The 15682-nt window shown below is 30.7% G+C and overlaps 1 protein-coding gene across 1 annotated transcript; it reads right to left on the bottom strand.

Moving 5' to 3' along the window:
* Positions 1-2094: 2094 nt before the first annotated feature.
* On the bottom strand, positions 2095-15572 carry LOC134707220 (guanine nucleotide-binding protein-like 1). Its single transcript, XM_063566811.1, has 13 exons — positions 15406-15572; positions 13140-13281; positions 12653-12740; positions 10742-10861; positions 10253-10393; positions 8744-8951; positions 8158-8250; positions 7476-7622; positions 6171-6223; positions 5281-5406; positions 4496-4646; positions 3085-3225; positions 2095-2312 (listed from the first exon to the last, which is right to left on the bottom strand). The coding sequence occupies exons 1-13, from the start codon at positions 15479-15481 to the stop codon at positions 2110-2112; spliced, it is 1689 nt and encodes a 562-aa protein (XP_063422881.1). The 5' UTR covers positions 15482-15572; the 3' UTR covers positions 2095-2109.
* Positions 15573-15682: the final 110 nt, after the last annotated feature.

Below are 15682 nucleotides of genomic sequence, written 5' to 3'. Positions count from 1 at the left end.
AACTTGCATATTCATGGATATTTAATTTCGTGGTTTTGACAAAGTCTGAATACATTCCTTTAGAACATTTGCAATTCACTGAATATTTAAATTCTTGATTCCTTTGTTCCCACCAAATCCACGAAAATTGGTATCCAACGAATATTGAATCCACAGTAAGATCAAACTGATATCTCTAAGCATGATTTAAAAAAGTTTGGTAAACTAATTGAGTGAATTTTCTTTGGCCAAGGACCATAACTGTGCATAAAATCATCAGAAGGGACAAAATTTAAATATGATCTGTAACTAGCCCTGAAATTTTATTATACCAATTATCAATTCAATATTTTTAAGCATGACAAAAAAGGGCAGAAAGCTGATTGAGTGAATTTTCAGACCATAACTCCGCACAAAATCTTCAGACCAAGCAAAGTTCAATCTTGATCTATAAATTTGCATGATTAGAATATTTACCAATAATCAAATCCATATTTTCAAGCAGGACAACAAAAGTTCTGGTGGGGACCATGGAACATGAAAATAAATGGGGAATGTGTCCATTGAAGGCAGTTGATGCTCTGCTTACATACCATATCAAGTTATAAAGGGGCAAAACTTATGAAAGTTGAAAGTTATAAGTGACACTACCCGAAATTTGGATTTGATTAGAGTTTTGTGGTAGTTGGTATTGTGTATAAGTTTCATAATATTTGATTGAGGTAAAGTTAAGTGAGAGAACAGAAATGAAAAATCCAGCAATTTTTCAATTAGTAAAGGGGCATAACTCTAGAACAGTAAAAGTGATACCAACAAAATCCCATCTTGATCTGTGCTTTGTGGTAATAAGCATTGTGTATAACTTGAATAACATTTTGTTGAGGCAGAATAAAGTTAGGGTAAGGAAACGAAAAATTCAGCAATTTTTCCATTTGTAAAGGGGCATTACTCTAGAACAGTTAAAGCCACACACCAAAATTATAACTTGATCTGTGGGTGTGGTTATAAGTATTGTGTATAAGTTTCATAATATTTGGTTGAGGCAAAGTGACAAACTTAAGTAAAAGCTGAAATAAAAATTCAGCAATTTTTCCATTTGTAAAGGGGCATAACTCCAGAATGGTTAAAGTGACACCACCAAATTTCAAATATGATCTGTATTTTGTGGTAATAAGCATTGTGTATTACATTACATTTGGTTGAGGCAAACGAAAATTAGAGAACTGAAACAAAAAAGTCAGCAATTTTTCCATTTGTAAAGGGACATAACTCTAGAAATATTAAATTGACACAACCAAAATTCAACCTTGATACGTCTTTTGTGAAAATAGCATTGTGTGTAAATTTCATAACATTTGGTTTCAGAAAACTAAAGTTAGAGACAAGAAAAAAATCAGCAATTTTTCCATTTGTGAAGGGACATAACTCTGAAATGGTTAAAGGTACACCACCAAAAATAAAACTTGATGTGTTTTGTGGCAATAAGCATTGTGTGTAAGTTTCATATCATTTGGTTGAAGCAAACTAAAGTAAGGGAACAGAAACCAACTTTGGGAGGTACATGCAAGGGTTAAAACTTAATACCCCCTCCCCTACGCCAGGGGCATAAAAATTAGTCAATTGTGTTTTTCAAAATTTGTTTCTAGGCATTGCTTATATCAACCTTTGATATAAATTTCATAACAATACAAGAAATGAAGGCTTGAAAGCCCTGAAAATGCAATTTTCCATAACATGTATAGTTTCAATGAGCATAACTCCTTTAAAAACAATTGTTTGGTTTTGAGCCTCTCCTGGACATTGCTGATATAAAGCTTTGATATCAATTTCAAAATCTTTTTACAAGTGAGATTGCTTATGAGACTAGACATACTTGACAGAAGGAAAGACAGATGGATGTCTGGTTATTGGTATTTCTATGTACAAAGCACCCCATTGAGCAGGGCATAGAAAAGTTGGATAGGGCTTAACTTATCAGATTCATAATTAGCATTAAATCAAAAAGAAATAAGACATAGCATATTTTATAAAAAAAATAACAGTGAGGAGACTGATAATTAGGATAATGAATTAAAGTTGAGTGTAATATCTATAGGCTTATTGCATTTGAAGTCATGTTTGAATAAGTATTTAATCATCATCACATAATAAAGCAAAAGGATTTTTAGTTGTCATTTTAACATCCTCTTCATCTGATGATGTTTCATTTTCATTTTCATCTTTATCAATGCCAAATTCTCCATCACTACCATCAGAAGACTCTTCAGTTGATGGCCTATATTTAGATAGTTTCTCAATCAATCCTTTAGTTTCTTGATGTTCTTTCCAAATATCTGGGGAAAAAATTATAAAAAGATAAATTTCGTCATTTTCTGAATTTTGAAATTAATACATTATAAAGTAACAAATTTATGTACGTGCAGAAACCATAATATTACTGCATGTCAAATAAGAGAACAGAGTACAATATTGTACACTTTGCATATATTTTACATATCCAAGGAAAAAATGCAGTAACTAAAAAACCTTTTATTAAATATCTTCAAGAAATAAAGACTTCAGAGAAAATGCAATATAATTTCCAGAGGCATAACTCGTTAAAAATATTTGATCACCAGTTCTTTTTGAAAGTGTAAAGATTGTTGCTGATATAAACCTATGATATAAGTTTCATTAAATCTGGCAATATATATACATGTATATATATATATGGGAACACTGACAATGCACTTTTCCATAAAATTAATGTTTCCAAGGGTAATATTTTTTTTAAAATATAATAGATCAACACTGTTATTCAAACTTGTCCAAAACATTGCTGATTTAATCCAATGATATAAGTTTCATATAAATCTGACAACAATTGTACAAATAGAGCACTAACAAGGCAACTTTCCATTTAATTAATAATTCAAAGGGGGCAGAACTCTTTTACAAATAAGAGATCAGCAATAATTTTGGAACTCATTCAAGACATTAAAAATATTATCCCATGATATAAGTTTCATAAAATTCTGGCAAGATTTGTACAGATGAGAGCGCTAACAATGCAATTTTCCATATAATTAATGTTTCAAAATGATATAACTCTTTTAATTATTTTACCTCTATTTTGTGTAAAACCTGGTGGCCTCAGTGCTAAACAAAGTCGACCATCTAATCCCATCCGTAGAATTAAATTTGCAGATCTGTGAATATCAGGTCTTCCAGCCTTAGCTGTTATCATTCCCCGCTTTATTGCAAAAGCTGAAAAAGATCATATAATCATAAGTCACTTAAAATAGTTGTCTTTGATCTTTTCTACACTAAAGGAAAAATGTATCCTACATTTAACTTTGTACTGCCTGAATCCTATGTTGCTAATCCAATAATAAATACCAGAAAACAATCATAAACTTTCTCTCATGTTAATAGATGTAACAAAGTCCATGTTTTGATGTAGGAGCCCAAGAAAGTAATTAGATAAACTATTAAAATAGAATGTGCTCAGAAAAGCATTATGTAAGAAATATTTTGTGAGAGATGTTCAGACAGCATTATATTAGAAGTTGTAGACACCGGTGTGTTCACATTTCCATCAGTTCCTAAAGATTGTGTGAAAGGCTGCAGATATAAAGTGTGGATCAACAAATGAATAAGGAGACCAAAAGATCAAATAACTTAAAACACTCACACAATAAGGTTTATCACATTTAATTCTGACTTCCCATGCACTTCAAGGGTGGGAATGCTGTAGTGTTGTTTTAATAATGTTTTCATAAGATTAAGAATTTCTTGAAACTATACAAAGTTTGTCTATCAATGCCATTAATTTAAATGCAATCTGAAGTCAACTATTATATTTCAAAACTGTATGACACTAAAATCATTCAGTGTATAATGTGTTAACTGCAATATACAAAATTTCTTCATTTGAAACAGTAACAAAAACACTGATAATCAAAGGGTCTATTATAAAAAAAATGTATGCATATAAAATTCTCATGACATTACAATGCATCCAAAGTAACTGTATGAAATACCATTTATACAATCATCTTGCATATATTTGTAAATTTAACCTGAATTTAGCAAAATGAAATAATTTGAGAAATATGGATATGCAGTATAATAATTCAAAAATGGATATGTCATACACCAAGTTAATACAATTTTTATTTAGAAAACGGTTGGTCTAAATTTTTAAGGGAGTCAATATTATATAACAATACTGTCACAATAGTCACAAAATATTTTTACATTATATTCATAAATCAATAAACTTGTATAAATAATGCACACACTCACAGAAGAATACTGTGGATTCATTAATATTTGTTGGATACTAATTTTCGTGGATTTTGTGGGAACAGATTAACCACGAAATTAAATGTACAACAAATCACAAATTTTCTATAGGCTTGTACGCAGACTTCAGCAGAACAATGAAATCAAATATCCACGAACATGTAAATTTTCCTTAAACCACGAAAGTTGCTACCAACGAAAATAAATGAATCCACAGCATTTACCTTACCTTCACAAATATCATAAGGAGACCATTCTTTTGATGGCGGATCAGGATGTTGTAGGTGTAAGATGTTCACAATGTTAATTCTCTCAGCTAAATATCTTATTGCACTAAAAGCTTCTCGTACTTGTGAGATTGGATAAATCCCTGCCAACACCTAGAATTGTAATACAACAAACAATTAGATGTTTCCTTGCTTAGCCTAAAATCATGGTTTAATATAATCAATAGATATATATCCATATTCTACAGTGGTTGTTATATTGCTGTCAAATAATTAAATTGTTGTTACTTTACTTTCTAGGTTAGGCACAGTTTCAGAGCTATATCCCTATTCTACAGAGTTGTTATATTGCTGTCAAATAATTTAATTGTTGTTACTTTACTTTCTAGGTTAGGCACAGTTTCTGAGCTAACAAACCACATGAACCATACCCTATTCTTTACATTTCCTTCAAAGCCAGGAGCTATTTATTTAAGTGTTTGTCATTGAATGCTGTCTGCCAATTTATTTTTTTCATTTATTATTGTAGTTTTAATCAGACTGTTGGTTTTCTATAGTGAAGTGTTTTACATAGTTTTTATTCCTCAGACTTTTATAGCTTACGTTATGGTTTTGCTCATCGTTTACAAATCTGTGATGACTTGTTTTTTTCACATCGTTAATTTTGTCATCTCATTGGTGTCATACCAAATCTGGTTAATTTTATACTGGAAATCTTAAATTTGGTATCTTTTCCTGTTAATTACAAACAAACAAATATTACACCTTATGTCATACATGTACATACCTGAAGTGCTTTATCACATTTTGATGGGAAAACCAGACCAGGACAATCACACAGCTTGACAGTTGGTGTTATAAATATAGTCTGAAAGTGTTTGGTATGACCTGGGGTTTTAGATACACTTACAACCTGAAATACAAGTGTCATTTTTAAATATGATTTCGAAAGGAAAATATCAGTTATTAATTTGATGATGTATGCCAGGCATCCACAGTGTCTGTGCAACAACTTAAAAACACTTAACTTAGAGGAATTATTTTCAAATTTAGATATGTTGTTTCCTGTGTCTAAATGTAGGTCTAGTTCTATTTTCAAGATTTTAGCTTCTATTAGACCTTTAAGTAGTGAATACGTTACTTAAATTGATTTTGGTCTTTCTATTACTGAACCCTACAAATATTCATTTATCTTTTAACTTGACCCAGTTTGGGGGTCCATATTTACAAATACTATTTTCATGCAGATATATCTGGTTTGCTGTCTACATAATAGGCTCTTGTCTAATATGTCAGATAAATATCCTCATTTTAATCCTGTCATATATATTATATGTGATTTATGTAGTGACTGCATAATTTAGAAATTGTTACCATTTATTTCATGCATGTGAATAAACTGGTATTACACCTTAATGTAGTTAGCTTGATTTTCATATATTGTTTCAATGATTTGCTTCTAGATATACTTCACAATATATTTTGTACTATTTTTACATTTAATATACACTTGTTTTTATTAGCAACTTTTAAATTCTAATAAATGTTCTTAAGTAAAACAATGTTTCTATTGTACATGTAAATTTTTCTTACAGATGTAACATTAAATAAATGGTTAAAAAAATATAAACAAAACACATCAGTTTTCAAAATCAAATGCAATGTTCAAAATAATACCTTTACTCCTTTAAGTCCATTTAATAATGATGATTTTCCAACATTTGGATAGCCTACAAAATATAAAATGAAGATTTTGAGAGTAGTTTTTTGAAGACACATTTCAAAAAATTTAACAAGAAATTCAAACAAATACATTAAGTCCTAGTTTTGGCCCAAGAAAATGAAATGTTTGATAAATATTTCAAATTGGCACATAATGTTTAGGAATTCATAGGGTCAAGAAACATAAATGAAAACATTAAGATTTTTATCTGATGACGTCAAAAATTACGTCATAATATGTACTGTTTTAACAAAAACCATGAAAAATACAGATTTTATGCAGTTTTCTGACTTTATTTCTGTTGTGGAAACATCATGTGTGCAGCCGAGAAACAACAAAATAATTTAACAAAAGCTTTATTATAACTATTGGCATTATCTCATCAAATATAAAGTTGTTTTATTGGGTGCGCTCATACTTTTTCAGTCTAAAATATACTTAAAATTTTATGAAAAAACAAGGAAAATCACGAAATTTAACAAAATATGCAAATAAGGTTATGATTTGTTGCCATGGTAACTTGTTCTATGTCAATTTTTGTTTGTTTTTGTTTGAACCTTATACCTTAGACAAGTTTTCTGTAATTTAAGAATATTTATGATAACTTTAAAATTTACAGTAATTTTTGGGCCAAATAAGGGCCTTATTGCCCCTACTCTTTTCTCATACAGTCTGTATTTTTACTGTATTCAATAGTTAAATGTAAATTCCTAACCAAATTAATCAATGACAACTGACCCAGATAGAATGAAACTTTGTTTTTTTATCCCAAGTATATATATGTATAATCGCCTTTTCAGAATCTAAGAACTATGGGTAATCTCATCGTTCGTACACCAACACAAAAATAACATTACATCATTGGTTAAATTTCCATTGTTTAGAATGTTTAAAACCAATCACAACTTTATGAAGTACGCTTTTGAAAATATTACCCAAAATGCATTAGATTCCGAAATTGCAAATGAATTTCTATATTAACAGTCTAATTCTAACATCAACCTTTGAAAAGTCTGCATTTTTAAGAAAATTATTTATAGCCTTATGTTTTGCTACAGGAAACACTGAGATATCTAAAAGGGCTTCCTGTTTCTTAAAAAAGAGATTTAAAATGTCTGATCTTGACACATTTCTAAGACTCAATATAACTGAAATTAGGAATTTTATTTCAGTCATTTGTTAAGATGTACATGTATTATAAACCAGTCATGACAACCAGTATGAGTGTGTCGGGACCCTAAGTATATAAAGTTACTAACCTGTACATCCAATTGCAAGCATACCATTCTTATATTTCTCTCGAGAGGGAGATGCTGTGTTATCTTCATGGCTCTCATTAATATCTTCATCCAATCCTGAAGCCTCATTTTCAGATTCAATTTTATGTCTCCAGGATGACAAGTCAACTAGAAAAGAAAAGATCAAACTTTGTTTTTTTCTCTATATGCACAGCTAAAGAGATAAAATAGCATCTATTGATTTGTATCATTTTGAATTCTATTTGTTTAAATTTTGAGGGCATGGAACTTGAATATTATATATAAAAAAAATTAATATGTACTTTTATCTCTGGTGCCAATAACATCGTCTGACTTTATTCACAACAGTTTATCAATGTAATCTCCAGTGAAATCATATGTAAAGATTTTCCATAACAGCAGAATGTGTATACAGCTGTGTGTATATATCAGGCATACTAGTCATTGGGTGTAAAAATAAAATAAGATTAGACACAAATGTTTACATCCATAATTAAAAAATTTATATAATGTTAAGAAATATACATGCTTGCTTAAGCTCATCAGTTTTAAATATAAGGCAAATACATTTATATATGACTTAGAGAAATGGTAATAAATTTTAATACCATTAATATAAAAAAAAATAGTTTTCTCCCTTTTTTCAGTATTTAATAACTCATAAAAAAATGTTTAATCATACCCTTTTTCTGTACAATACTTTCACATATTTCCAATAATTCTCTAGCTCCCATATTTATTGCAAATCTTCCACCTCTGTTTCTTTTCTTTCTGGCTTGTAATAAAAAATAAACAAATAATATTCATGTTAAAGGTTAAGTCTTCTAAAATATTGTGTATGATGTTTTCTCAGCAGCACTTAATTCTAATGAAAGAAAAAGATCATTTTAAAACAGATTGTTTGTAATACTTATACCCCTATATAATAGTAGCAGTAGCTAAGTATTCTAAATATCTACTCATAATCAATTCAATATCTACAAGTTTGACAAAAGACCATCAATGAAACAGCTAAATTTTAGAACATGAAAAAAAGAGTCCTAGAACAGTGGAAGGGGGAAATCAATGAATCTATATTAAATTCTGGTCACTAAGTAATAGATTCACAAAAGTCTATAAAACTATTGGTGTTCAGGTTAAAATACAGTGTTGTGGGTTTTTTAAGCACAGAAATATTTGTGGTTCTAGTCACGAGTGTTCTAAGCATAAACAAAATTGGCCTAATCAAACAAAATGAAAATGATAAAATCAAAAACACATAAGCTTACCTTTACCAGGTATTATATTTGTTATTGCCTCTTTAGGATATGATGTGAAACAAGCTATATGTAGTTTAGGATATTTTAACAGGAAATGCTCTTTCCATGCTATAACCAGTTCTGGTGGTACCATATCAACTTTATTTAATATCAAAATGGCATGTTTTCCTAAATCATTTATTACATGGTTATATAATGCTGGAGAAAAATGGAGCATCTGAAACATAACAATATATATATATATATATGTGGTCTAACGGGACGGCTGCAGTGCAGGCGATTTGGTGTCACGATATCACAGTAGCATGGGTGCGAATCCCGGCGAGGGAAGAACCAAAAATTTGCGAAAGCAACATTGTTGGGTTGATGTTTAGACAAGTTGTATATACATTATGTACACAGCCATGTATCACCATCATTGATGGCGATCCGATGGATACATCTGTTGTAGGGTTGTCACTGACTCAGACGTACTTATGAATATAATTATTTTCTGTGACTGTATCTTACATTAATTTGTAGGATCCTTTACTATAGATAATTTAGCTGATCTGTAACAATAACATCTTCATGCCTTATATATCATGTACTGTAGTACGCCGCTAGATTAAAACTGACGTGGAAAGGTAACACATGCCCACCGAAAGCTCTTTTTTTGAGAGCCCAGGTGGTCATGTGGTCTAGCGGGACGGCTGCAGTGCAGGCGATTTGGTGTCACGATATCACAGTAGCATGGGTTCGAATCCCGTCGAGGGAAGAACCAAAAATTTGCGAAAGCAAATTTACAGATCTAACATTGTTGGGTTGATGTTTAGACGAGTTGTATATATATATATATATATGCAAAATGAAAATTTATAAAATTTAGATATTCATGTAGCTGATGTAGAAACAAATACAAGTAGCTAATGTTTGAAGCTTCAATTATTGCTACACAAACACCTAATAAAATGCTTTAATTCAAACTGATTCATACCTCTTGACAATGTAAAAAGAAGAAGATGCTAACAGAAAATTGAAAGTAATGAATGTGAATCCTTTTATGAATGTTGATATCAAATTTCAGGATGTCATGAATCTTAGTTTCTGTGAATAATGTGAAATTTTGTAAGTTGTTGTTAAGCATCAGTGTGCAAATGCATCACATGATATCAGATGTTTGAATATGAAACATTATAGCAATTCTCCCAAATCTCTGATATGCAGTTTCTGCTAGAAAATGTGATTTAAATTCTGTACCTGGCCATTATGTGTAAACAATAGAAGTATTTGGTGAACAGGAATTATGTTCACATTTGATGAGCAATGAATGTAAAAACACGTCACACAATATAGCAAGCCTTCAGAAAGCTTGCTACCAAATTAAAGAAGCTATGATTTGTTATATCTGACAGACAGACATGAAGGGTCATAATATTTAACCCTTTCTCAGGAGTAAGGGTATTAAAACTATGTTATCATAATTTACAGGATATCTTATATCTACCATAATTAAGAAACAACTTTATGATAACTTACAGGATATCTGATATCTACTATAATTAAGATAATATCTGACATCTCCAGTACTCTCCATAACTGCCTCCATGTCTCCAAGTTCAACTCAAAATAACTCAATTTATTTATATCATGTTCAGCAAAGATCTTTTCCACATATTCCTGAAAGAAAGATTTTTTTTATTCTACAGAAGCAATCTACAATACAGATATACCGTCTTTTTCTATGAGTGGTAAGGTCATTTTCTTCTTTCCTCTATAACTTCCTCCAATAGTTGGAGTACACCAACCTTACTAAATTAAGGTTGGTTAAACCCTCATTACAATCTTTCTGAAGCTTAAAGTTTTATTTAATAAAACCTACATGTGTGCAAAATATATCAACAGAAGCTGTGATTAAAATATGTACAATAATTAACATTTACAGATCAAAAGAGAGAATGAGTTCTTTTCCATATAGAATTTTCTAAATCCAATGTATGAAGGCAAAATTTTACTTTCATGTATTACCTGAAAATATTTAGTTTCTGTTTTTTGTAGTTCTGCTGTTGAACAGTTGTAATGCCATGGTGGTCTCTTAGCAATGTCTATGTAAGGTTCACTGTCATCATCACATACTTCAAGTTCAAGCTGAAATATAAAATTTGTAAGTTCATGCATTGAACTACAATGAATAAAAGGAGATGTGAGTTATAGTCCAGTCAATCTAGCTTTAATTCAAAGTAATTGCAACAGAAGATTTTTAAGTTTTAATCTTTAGCATTATGTTTTATACCTCAAATAGACACAGAAAATGTCCCTTAAAATTTTTTTTGAGGAAGACTTACAAAATCACCATTTAAAATTCCTATGGAGATTTGCATTGAAAAGGGAGATAACTCTTGCAAAAAAGGCAGAAAAATCAATAAAAATTGTTACAAAAATATAGCTTTACCACTTCTATTCATCAGAATGTAATGATTCTTGATTTTTTAGCGGTCTTTTGAGTGTAACAAACAACTCTAATGGTGTTTTCATATCTTTTATCAAGATAATCTAGATTTCGTAATTCATTTAGTTAAGCTTTTATGGAATTTTTCAACATGTCAAGGTAAAGAATCTCAAATATAGTTATGCATGTATTATTCTTTTTGTGGTTTAAAGTTTCTTAAGACTAGTTAGATGCTGAAAAAATATAATATACATATAAAAACAATACCAAATTTTCACCTGATTTTTTCAAAATGGTCACAAAGCTTCAAATTTGCAATTTCTTTAATGAAAAATGCACAAAAAAAAATAAAAATACCCATAACATTTCAGTTTTGTACATTTCATGAGCAGAAGATTATATAATTTATTCAAATATCAACTTATAACCCCATCAAAGTATCATACTATATATAAATTTCAAGACAATCAACCAAAAACTAAAATATAGACTCATTTTTTGAGGAGTTATCTCCCCCTCCAATGTTAATTTCCATAGGAAATTTAAAATGCTGATTTTGAGTTTTCCTCAAGTTAGATTTTATGGGACTTTTTTCTTTGGATATTAAGAACATAATGCTATAGATTAGAACTCAAACATTTTCTTGTTTACCAAAAATTCAGATGCATTTCAAGTTTCTGATTTTGAAATTTCTATAAAAGGGTCAAACTTTGAGTCATATTAGTATTGTCTTGTGCAGTGCAATTGTTTTAAATGGCAGAATTTCCAATGTTACACTATTTTGTGTTTGTTTTCATGATATACATGTACGACAAAAAACAAGAAGAGATTAAATAGCCCTTTCAACTTAGATACAGTGTAGTCCTATTTATTTGAATATTGAAAAGAAGATAAAAACTGCCTTTCTTTCATCATGTTCATGCCAACAACAGGCAATGCCATCATGTTCATGATGCTAGTCTTTTTGATCAGGACAAAAAATTAGGTGCTGACTCGTGGCTCCACCAATAGAGTAGAAAAGGCATCCTCAGGAAGTCCCTGTCCTGTTCGTAGTCAGTTTGTTATACACTGTATTGAAAGCTGGCTTGTGAAATAAAATCGATGATGTGTATGGCAAGCACCTTACACATACTAGATATATATTTTACAGAATTTATATTGAACTCTCTACAATTTTTTCTTGGCCCTCAAAACTAGTTTTTTATACATATATACATGTCATAATAGTTGAAGACTCATTGGTGACCTTCACCTATTGTCTGCTCTTTGGTGGGGTTTTTGTCTCTTTGACATGTTTCCCATTTTCATTCTCAATTTTATATATTCATTTTCTATTCATGTTAATTATACATCATAATATGTATTCAATGCCATGGTATAGCTTTTTTGTGCAACTAGAAAAGAAAACACCAACCATAAACAGTCTCATTTTTAACTATAATCAATAAATAAGAGAGCAAGAGGAAACTTTTACTACTTAAAAAACTTACTTCTGAAACGGGATGTAAAACTTGTCTTCCTAATTCTCTTTTCTTCTTTAATTTTGTATTAGATTCTTGGAGGAATTGAAGTCGATATCTAAATGAAAAGCAATCACATCAATAATAATTAAAACAGGATATAAATACTCTTACCATATTTGTACACGTATACAGATGAAAATTTGTTACCTTATTTGAAAGTTTAATGTTGTTTTAGAATCTTAAATGGTTTGACTGTACACAATTAAGCAGCAAATTGTTTATACTTATTAGTAGTTTAATTGCTCTTAAAGGGTAAACTAAAGGATTAAACCTATCCTTTAGTTTACCCATGATGTAGGTAAAGACTTGCTGTTTACCCATGATGTAGGTAAAGACTTGCTGGATTCAAAAATTCCCAAAATTTGAAAATCAAAAATTGGAATATCATAACCAGGAAAATGAAAGGCATGGTTTGGACAACTGCATGGCATACAGAAACAAAGCAATGTATCACCTGTTTGGCTCAAGAGATTTTGTTGACTGGACAGACTGTTGTTGTAAAGATTGTGTTTGAGATTCATCTTCCTCTACTTTTGATGAACTTGGAACTCTGTCATTTTCCTCCTGGTTTGATCCTTCATCACTGTCATTTTCACCTGTTTACAAAAAAAAAAATATATATTTAAATTTCCAGTACATTTTGTTCACCTTATAATACAAATTAACTGCTAAACATATAAACCAATGATTGTATTCCATACAAGTAGTTTTGAAGAGAAAATGCCACAGTTTGCCTCTCTTTAAATAATTACAATATGCTGTCATGGCTCAGTCTCACTCTGAAATGGTGAACCTGAACAATCATCAATGATTATATAATTATCTATCTGTAATGGTGTACCTGAAAAATCATATTGTAAACGAGGAGCATGAATTTCCTTACAAAATTGAGTCCCTACCTGGACTCAAATCTGGATTCTTTGTGAACATTTCAAGGCAGCATGTCATGCATGTTAACCAACTGAGATAAAGAACTTATTCCTTAGCTCCATCTCTTACGATAAACGTATTTACCCATTTGGTATTTAGCTGAATTTTGTCTCCAAATGACCATAGATCACCTCCGAATAACATTTTGCCTTCAAGCAACAATCACTTTTTTATTGTGACGTCAATTATTTTGAATTGTTATGTCAATGTGTGATTCTACATAATGGCGGACAAATTTGCATACAAGTGTAAATACATCTATTGACTAAGTGTTTACCTCATGAACTAAGGAAAGCAATCCTACTGCATACTCGGATCCATGAGGGGGGGGGGGGGGGGGGGGGGGTCCCTGCCCCTTCCTTTTGTTGAAAAAATTTCGTAGATTATATAAGGCAGATTTTACAGTATTGTGTTCTGTCTCCTACTTTCATGTTGCTAACGTGACGGAGACAAAAATAAGTAACGTTAGCGACATTTGGACATGTAACATGAGCAACAACATCTTTAAAAGTTCAAATGTATGCACAGTGATGTTTAATATATGCCTGGAGTAATAAAATTGTACAGTCTGGTTTAGAATTTCTAAATATACAGAATGTCATTTGCAGGTGTACTTTATATCAAATGAATACACATGAAACCAATTCGTAATAGTAACATTAGCAACATCTACTATCATGACATTACGTTTTGTTGCGAACGTCTTTTTGATGGACGGAATACATTTAAGGTCCTCTTGTAACGATATTACATACAACTAACCTTCTTTGCTACCCCATCATGTGAAGGAACTGACTCCGAATCTAATTCTGCAAAGGGCGATATCGTAACTCCTATACAGGAGAGTTACAGATCTAAATATATGTTGCTCACGTGACACTGATTTGGACGGAAACCTCAAGTAGTAACGTTCGCAAAAAATAAAACAGCCAATGATATTGATTCCTCAAGTCCTTTGACCCCCTTACGTCATCCAAATTTAATATGATTGCTATTTTCAATTATTTATAAAACCCGGGATAAAAATAACTACAATTGCCTGTCTGAGAACCAACAAGAAAATTGCGATCGTGACATACCACAATGGACGGAAAAGACGTGACGTTAGCAACAATATTATTAAATTACCTTTTTTAGCCTTTACCAATAAAAATCTGCCTTAAAGTTATGATTAAAACACAAAAGAAGACTTTTTATTAAAATATAAGTCCATGTGATAAGGCTCAACTTATAAATAATACTTCAAAATTCCACTCCAAATAAGCTGGATGTCAGTAAAGAAGGTCATGATGTCTATTCCATGTCCAATATTTTGAAATTGAAAACCCTCTAATTCTAACAAAAAACACAAGCACAGAGTAATTTTTATTTTTATTTACTCAGAAAGACACATTTTATTCAATAACATAATGCATTACTCCATTACACAGTCTGTTTCACAGTTTCAGCAATTGCTTTTTTGATGGATACAAAAAAACAATAATTCCTTCTTATTGTAAAATCTGCCTCAAGGAATCACTGAAGCATGACTGGAGTGGGGCCCCCTGGGATCAGTCAGCAGCCACCCTCCTTTTTAATATGAAAAGTTCTGGATCCCCAACTGCACCATCACAATACCTCCAAGGGTGAACCTGATCAATCATATCAATTATTTCTTAAGTCCGGTAAATTGTTTTGTTAATGAGCAAAGTGAATACATATTTTATCAGTTTATGTAACTCTGTTATATAAATTTGATGTCTATGATGATGCTCATGATCTGTCAATTCTGTAAATTAAATGCCATTTACTGTTTTTTTTCCCTTTTCTCTTCTCTTGTAGCTGTAACTTCTTCTGTTTTCCACTGTAAGGCTTTTTTCTAGGCATATTTATATAGACTAAAGTATTTTATAGCATCAAAGTTTTTGATTGAGTGGAGAGAAAAAAATCGTCTGTTGTTGCGCAATTTCTAGTTAGCTCCCCTTTTAGCAGTGAATTTATCATGGGTGGTTTTTTTTTAGAGAGAATTAGAAAATGTAGGAATTGCTTATTTTCATTTATCATATATCTTTTTCCTTTTTTAAACAT

This window comes from Mytilus trossulus, chromosome 2 (genome assembly GCF_036588685.1).
Source record: "Mytilus trossulus isolate FHL-02 chromosome 2, PNRI_Mtr1.1.1.hap1, whole genome shotgun sequence".
Classification (NCBI taxonomy): domain Eukaryota; kingdom Metazoa; phylum Mollusca; class Bivalvia; order Mytilida; family Mytilidae; genus Mytilus; species Mytilus trossulus.
The sequence above is the reverse complement of the archived record's forward strand: the minus strand, read 5'-3'. Positions and strand labels throughout refer to the sequence as shown.